At 41.1% G+C, this 8125-nt stretch overlaps 1 protein-coding gene across 1 annotated transcript; it reads left to right on the forward strand.

Annotated features, from left to right (window-relative positions):
• Positions 1–3416: 3416 nt before the first annotated feature.
• Positions 3417–7458, forward strand: LOC136477207 (homeobox-leucine zipper protein HOX5-like). The gene is made up of 3 exons (XM_066475292.1): positions 3417–4033; positions 4141–4523; positions 6878–7458. Exons 1-3 carry the CDS (start codon positions 3919–3921, stop codon positions 7199–7201), a joined length of 822 nt encoding a protein of 273 aa, XP_066331389.1. The 5' UTR covers positions 3417–3918; the 3' UTR covers positions 7202–7458.
• Positions 7459–8125: the final 667 nt, after the last annotated feature.

The following is an 8125-nucleotide window of genomic DNA, read 5'->3' on the forward strand; positions in this document are numbered from 1 at the left end:
TGGTGAGGCTTAAAATCTTGCACACATGCACACACTAAACATGACATTCGGCCTTGATGCGGTCACATAGAGTAGGCTTATAATCAAAGACCGAAACAACTTTTGATCCACCATGTTGCCACTTGCGTCACTATCCAAATTTTCATTTGTTCACATTGGTGTACTTATGGCTTTACTATCACTCATGCCAAACTTCTTGAGCATGTCTTTGATGTACTTGTCTGGACTCACAAATGTACTATTCTTGAATTGCTTGATTTGAAGACCAAGGAAGTAACTCAACTCTCCAATGATGAACATCTCAAACTCATTAGCCATCATCTTCCCAAACTCTTCATAAAAGTCTTGATTTGCTGATCCAAATATGATGCCATCAACATATATTTGCAACACAAACAAGTTCTTGTCAATCTTCTTGGTGAAAATAGTGGTGTCAGCCTTCCCATTATGAACCCTTTAGAGAGTAAAAAATCCCTCAACCTCTCATATCATGCTCTAGGCGCTTGCTTCAAGCCACACAGTGCTTTCTTCAACTTGTACATATGGTCGGACTTCTTGTCATCTTCAAAACCGGGAGGTTGCTCAACATATACTTCTTCATTGATGTAGCCATTGAGAAATGCACTCTTGATATCTATTTGATAGAGCTTGATGTTGTGGGCATAAGCATAGGCTAGCAAGATTCTAATTACTTCTAATCTAGCAACCGAGGCATATATTTATCCAAAGTCAATACCTTCAACTTGTGTATAGCCTTGTGCTACCAATCTTGCTTTGTTCCTTACTACCATCCCATCTTAATCTTGCTTGTTTCTATAGACCCATTTGGTTCCAATCACATTGTGGTTCTTTGGCCTTTCAACTAGTTCCCATACTTGATTTCTTGTGAAATTGTTCAATTCTTCATGCATTGTATTCACCCAATCAACATCCTTCAACCATGTGTAAAAGGATATGGATAAGTTTCATGAACCCAAGCATACACTGTAGCAACGGAAATTAGTACCATACTGGAAACTGAAGGAGAGCTGAATCAAGTTAAAAGCCTAGACCTAGGAGGCTGTTAACTCCGGATCGATCCTTTTGCGCGAAGCGAGGACGAAAGCACAAGAGAGTTAATTAGCAGGTGTGGTTCATTCAACGTGTAGAGTGGGTCTTAGCCGTCTTCGCGGGTCTAGACGTTACACCATTGTCTTCATTACTGTAGTTGTGTACGCTGCTATGAAAAGATACCATAAGATCGAACGTTTCAGTAAAACATAAGAAAAATATTGGAATTTGATTAGAGAATGTGACACGAAAGGAACTTTCCACTCTTAATTAGTAGATTTCCTCCAAAATTTCTACGAAACAAGTCATTGCATAAAAAATTTATAGGATTTGAAGGAACCAATCAGGTGTTCCAAAGGGCTTCACGAGAAATTTTCCTATACGATTACACTAAAATTTCTCTAATTTTCCTTTATTCCAAAGAGAACCTTACTAAGAATAGGTGAAACTTCACTAATAAAATATGTGCTGGTACCGTATATTCATGTCTTGTGTTTCTCTCTCTCTCTATTCGCTTCTAGATCTAAAGTTGTACTCCCTCCGTCTCAAATTACAAGTCATTCTAATTTTTTGGGGAGTCAAAACATCTCAAGTTTGATCAAATTTATATAATAGAATAATAGCATGTATGATACCAAATAAGTATCATTAGATGCTTCATTGATTATATTTTCATAGTATATCTATTTGATGTCATGAATCTTTTTAATTTTTTCTATAGTTTTGGTTAACTAGAGATCCTTTGACTCTTAAAAAAACCGAAATAATTTATAATTTGGAACGAAGGAACCACGGAGTAATAACAAATAGCTTTTATGCATGATTGATGCAATGGCTAGAAATACTTTTATTATTGCTTTATAAATACAACCCTTGTAGCCCTTTTAACTCCAAGTTAACACCAATTTTACATGCATCTATCTAATGGATCATCTTGGCATCCGTCTAAGTCAGCTCAGCCGTGCTCCATAGAACAAGCGCTTAATCCGCAACATTTTAAGCTTAACTCAATATTGCACCTTATGGATGTACTATTTGTTATGTGATTATGTCCAAACAAGCCTAGGACAATTTGTGTGGTTAAAATTGTGTAATATTTTGTTGCCATGATCTCTCCGAATGGGTCAAAATATTTTGAATGGTACCACCACCACAAACAACAACAACAACAACAATGCCTTTCACTCCCAAGCAAGTTGGAGTGGCTAGAGTTGAAACTCAACATGAGCCTCTAGTCACGGTTCAGGCACGTCAATAGCTACTTTCCAAGCACTCCTATCCAAACAAAGATATCTAGATATATCCTAACATTTTAAATCCCTTTTTATTGTCTTTCCCATGTCAGCTTCGGTCTTCCTCTACATCTCCTCAATTATTTTTATTCTTTAGCGCTGAAATAGAGCACATGAACCAGGGACGGAAATGGTCAGTAATGATTTATATACGTAGACAATTCATGCACAGTCGTAATTTTCTCATATTTCAATTTATTAGTTAGCAAGTGCAACACTGTGCTAAGTAAAAAAAATAGGAAAAACATATTGACACTGTGCTAAGTGAAAAAAAATAGAAAAAACATATTGACACTGCTGCAAAACACTGTAAGTCATAAAGCAATTATCACTTTTGTTCTGATAAGCGAAAATTTTCATTTCCATTTCCATCCCTCCAGAATATCGGTCTCGCAGATATTTTAATGATTCAAATGGAAATCTTTTCCATTAATTTATTAAATGAAGGCCTTTCTTCAAAAATATAAATTTTCAAAAAAGATCAACAAGTTGATATGAGTGTAACGTAAATAAAATGTTGCAACTACTGCTGGAATTTCCTACACCTGAAGTCTATCTTGTTTTTATTTTTATTTTATATATGCTTCTACACCCAAAATTAAGTTTTCTATCAAAAAAAAAGTTTTCGTGCATCATATGATGACACACAGGTTAATTGGGCTCCCCAAACAATTTGCCTGGATTGAAAACTTGTAGACTTGCCAGCACGCAACAGATGAACAGGTGTCCATATGCTCATGTTCTCTAATGCAAGTCCAACCCTCTCTCCTCTTCTGATCTGAAAAAACAAAGAACAATAATGCTTTCCAAGCTAGAAAAGTCAGCATCTATCTATATTATTAAGAAAAGTGCCTTACCTTAAACCTCGCTTACGCGTCCGTGATCCGCCGTCAGAGGCAACTTAGATCCCAAAACTGCATCATGTTCGTGATTAAATTAAAAAAAAAGAGCCCCTAATCCCCAATCAGGAGGCAACATCACATCCTAACAGTGAGGGCATTTCCGTCAATACCACACCTGGCCGGACCTCCCGCTTCCTATAAATTCCCCGTCATCTCAACTTTAGCCACAAAATTCATCCAAAAAAATTTCCCAAATTAAAAAAAAAACACTTGCAGCGGCATCCACCACCGGAGCTCCCATCATCGGCCCCATCCCTCCGTGTCAACCCCCTCCTCAGAAGTTCTATTTGCAGTTCAGCCCCTGGCCGGTCCGCCCGGCCACCGGGAGGAGCCGCTCGCCGGAGGAAGCCCCCCAGTCTCCTTGCCCTGCGGCTGGTTCATGGGGTTTTCGCTGTACCCCATGAAGACGTCCACGCGGTTGCTCTGGAGCACTAGCTTCTTCCGCCATAAGCTCAGCTCCTCCTCCTGCTTCCTCTGAGCCCGCCCCTTCCGATCGCCTCGGCGGCGGCCCGCTGCTGCTGTGTGGTCCTAGCATCCGTTCAAGTTTGTGTTTGTGTTTGTGGCTCGTGTGTGCGTGTGTGCGCGCGCGTACCGGCGTACGGGTTTCAAGATTGGGTTTTGTCGCGTTCTTGGTGAGAGGAAGGGACTAGGGCGCGGGCAAGAATCAGCATAGCATGGATCCGAGCGCGGTCAGTTTCGACTCCGGCGGCGCGCGGCGGGGCGGCGGCGGCACGCAGATGCTGCTCTTCGGCGGCGGAGGCAGCGCCAACAGCAACGGCTTCTTACGAGGTGCGTCAGTGACTATCCGTGTACCATGGGCCAGTCAGATCTGGATGCGTCTCGTGGTTCTCGAGACGCCGATTGCTTAACCGGTGGTCAATGGTCATGTGGCGCAGGTGTTCCGATGGCGGTCCTGTGCATGGACGACGCGACGCGCGTGGGCAAGCGGCCCTTCTTGACCACACACGAGGAGCTCCTTGAGGAGGAGTACTACGACGAGCAGGCGCCCGAGAAGAAGCGCCGTCTGACGGCGGAGCAGGTGCAGCTGCTGGAGCGGAGCTTCGAGGAAGAGAACAAGCTGGAGCCGGAGCGCAAGACCGAGCTGGCTCGCCGCCTGGGGATGGCGCCACGCCAGGTGGCCGTGTGGTTCCAGAACCGCCGCGCGCGCTGGAAGACCAAGCAGCTCGAGACCGACTATGACCGCCTCAAGGCTGCCTACGACGCGCTCGCCGCCGACCACCAGGGCCTGCTGGCCGACAACGATAGCCTCCGGGCACAGGTAGCTGACTCATCACCTCGCTTCGTCTCCGCGGCTAATCGATTTTTACTTGATTTCATTTCATCGGTTACCACATGCGTTGTTCAGGCATCTTCGCTCCCCAGTTAGTTAGGTTGGTCGCCGCACTGCTGCCTAGGTGGATCGAATAAATAGGAAATGCCATCTGGATCCTTGAACTTGTTCCTATTGCCAACTTAATGATTTAGCTACAATTTTTGCGAACGGTCCTTAAGCTTCATGTTAACTTTAAATTGGTATTGGTATCATTGGGCATCTTTTCCACTTTATGTTTGTTAATTTGCCTCTCTTCTCTCTGTTAAATAAAGATCATGGTCTGTAGTTCCATGCCATGGTGCGATAAAAAGATTGCAGGTGCGTGCATATCCCTAGGAACTAGAGTTGATGATCATCATTGTTTGGATGTTTTGAAATCCCAGCATGTATGTCAAGTTAGTGTCATCAATGCTATCAACATTACTGAAACATGGGCTTTAAGATGAGCATGCTTAGATAATATAATGACTTTCGACCATACACCCAAAACAACCGAATACTTACATTATCCAGTAGTGTTGCTATCGGTAGTAGCTTCTTTCCAAAGTGTGATTTAATGAGAGAAATAGTCAATTCGTCTTTCTGATGCTTATATGTATGATGTTCCCATTCAAGACATTTATGTCGAGCAATTGTCAATCGGCAATCACAGCCCCTTGTAATGAAGGTTGGTAAGATTATAAGGAGTTTTGAGGGTTTAGCTAGAAAAACGTAGGTCTTGGTGTTCAAATTTTCTGAAGCCCAAGGGCCTCTGTGTGAAAAAGCTGTCTTCTCACGGCAGGTTACTGTTTATAAAATTAAATAATCTAGTACCACTTTTGTCACCTTCAATTTGGCCATAGGTAGTCATCAACAATGACCCACAACTGGATGTATTTTAGCTATTATCCAATTCAACTCTGCAGTGCTTAGGAATCTTGGGTACCTATTGTGCGCCTCCCAAGTCTAAACCCGATAATTTACACTAACCTATACGATGTGAAAGAGTTAATTGCTCTAATCTATGCATCACGCCTTTTGAAATACATATAGTGAATTATTGTTATTTTTTGTCAACTGCTGTAAACAGATTACCAAATACTCAGTCATGTCATGAGCAACAGCAGTCGTCCTTTGTAATTAAATCAAAATAATTGTTTAGTTTAGACTTGAGTGACAATTCTTATAGAGGTGTATCCGTGTATGTGCAAATATTAATTAAAATGAACAGTCTAGCTTAAGATGTCTTTAATACTTAATAGGTCTAAATGTTTGACAATGAACTGGATTTAAATCTCAAACTAATGCTAGATTTTAGGGAAGATGTGCTCTAGTATATGTCTAAAACATGTCAAGATTTAGAAATACAAAGGAAGATAAAGACCTACAATTTAATATTGCAATCATTGCTCTATTCACTGTATTTGTTTTCTCCATACCCTACGAATGAGACTGGTTGGATCTTAAAAATATTCAGATGTAATTAATATGCTTACCTCAATATCTATTATCTGTTTTAGAACTTCTGAAAGTATTGCAACTAATGTTCACAGAATTCACAATCACAACACTTATGCTATCTTCATTAAATGCATCCCTTTTAATAATCTCTTGAAATTTAAATATTCTTCTTCTTAGGTAGAAATGCCAAATAGATGGGGATCAGTTAGACCAATGGTTATATTGTTGTAGTTTTTACTTAGATCAGATTGTACTGATTAGCTTGCATGTATAGCCCATACCATTTCTGATGAAAAATACTACTGGAAAATAGGGATACTACTAAATTGTTTGCTGGCTAGAAATAGTTAAAATATCCAATTTGACTGAACATGACACTTGATTTTTTTTGTTGACCGACTGAGAATCACTAAGGCCTTTTCAAGGATAATAGTTCAATGTGTTTTTAAAGCTATCTGGGGATGGCTGATCCATGTTTCTAGGTTGTGTTACTGAAAGATTGCTTAGACTATTTTGTAGAGGGAATATATACATAATCACTAGGAGTTTGCAGTTTAATCATGTTTGAAGGAAAATACTAATATTGGCACAGTGAAATCTGCACAAATTACATGTTAGATGTCATTAACATCTTTCATAAGGCCTCTTAAGACAGTACCACAGTTTATCAATCATACCATTGCTGTTTTATTTAAGTATCTGATTGTCACACGCTGTGTCAAATGTAAACTTATATGAAAAATGATACACCCAGAGGTCGCATGTGCTGATGGTCCCCTTTATCAGATCAGATCACAATGCCAGCTGAATAGTAATGTTTCAATGACTACGATCGACACAATTAACAATGTGTGGTACAGGTGATCTCCCTAACGGAGAAGCTGCAAGGCAAGGAGACATCCCCGTCGGCGACCACTGCTGCCCAAGAGGTCGACCAGCCAGACGAACACACCTCTGTGTCAGGCACTGAGAAACTGCTGGCGCAGCAGCTCAAGGACGACCTCCACAGCAGCGGTGACTGCACTGGCCATGGTGCCCTCTCTTCGGAGGAAGAGGATGGTGGTGTGGTCAGCAACGAGGGCTGCAGCTTTGATCTCCCGGATGCCATGTTCGCTGCAGGGGTCACCCACCATGGCGCCGAGGAGGCGCAGCTGGCCAACTGGACATCCTGGTTCTGGAACTGATCAGTGATGGATGGATGGATGGATGGATGGATGGATGCATCAAGTGCAAAGAGCAAATCCTCCCCTGGTTAAGACCCTTTTCTGCACCATATAATTACTGTGTTGGTTATGTGCCGCCATCAGATGTTTTCAAGTAATGAAACAGTACTGATGTTGTAATTTTATGTTTTTGAAGATATGTTCATATATAATAATATGCTTTGAACATGAGACTCGAAAAGTTGAAATAAGTGGACGTGGAGACCTGTTGTGCACTAGCAGCCCGCATGAGTTTTATGCTGCTTTAGACATGAAAATGTATATCCAACTTGGGCCTGTGAATAAGATGATGAAAGTATATCCAACCACTGCCCTTAGATTTGGTGTATATAACTGTTTTATACTACCAAAAAAAAAGGTTTAACTAGCCTCTATATGCTATTGAGTGTTACAGAAATTTAAAAAAAAAAACTGGAATTTTTTTTATTTGACACTGAAAGGTGATGGTACCTCTCATGCCATCAGATAACTGTTTTCATGACAAAGCGAAGGAAAAAGAAATAATGTGGGCCCTGTTCGGCTAGAGGAATTTGGATGAAAAACACTGTTCTGGATGAAATGTTGTGAGAGAAAAACACTGTTCCGGATGAAAAAAGAAGCGGATCAAGCCGAATTTAAGGCCAGGCGAACGGAGCCATGGTGGACCATGCGTTTTCTGGAGGCCGGCCGGGATTTTTTTTCCAGAGAGAACGGTCTTAATTGGGAACGTGAATTGTGGTGTTGTTTTTTTTAGAAAAAAATGCAACTCATTGAGCCAAAACAAAAGACAACATGCTAATGGCATGTTTGGCATAACTTGTGGCTCTAACTTTTTCTACACTTGTAATTGTATCTGCATTGTTCATACTTCATAGGAACTGTTTTTCTCTCTCCTATTAAAATGAA

Source organism: Miscanthus floridulus, chromosome 8 (genome assembly GCF_019320115.1).
Source record: "Miscanthus floridulus cultivar M001 chromosome 8, ASM1932011v1, whole genome shotgun sequence".
Classification (NCBI taxonomy): Eukaryota; Viridiplantae; Streptophyta; class Magnoliopsida; order Poales; family Poaceae; genus Miscanthus; species Miscanthus floridulus.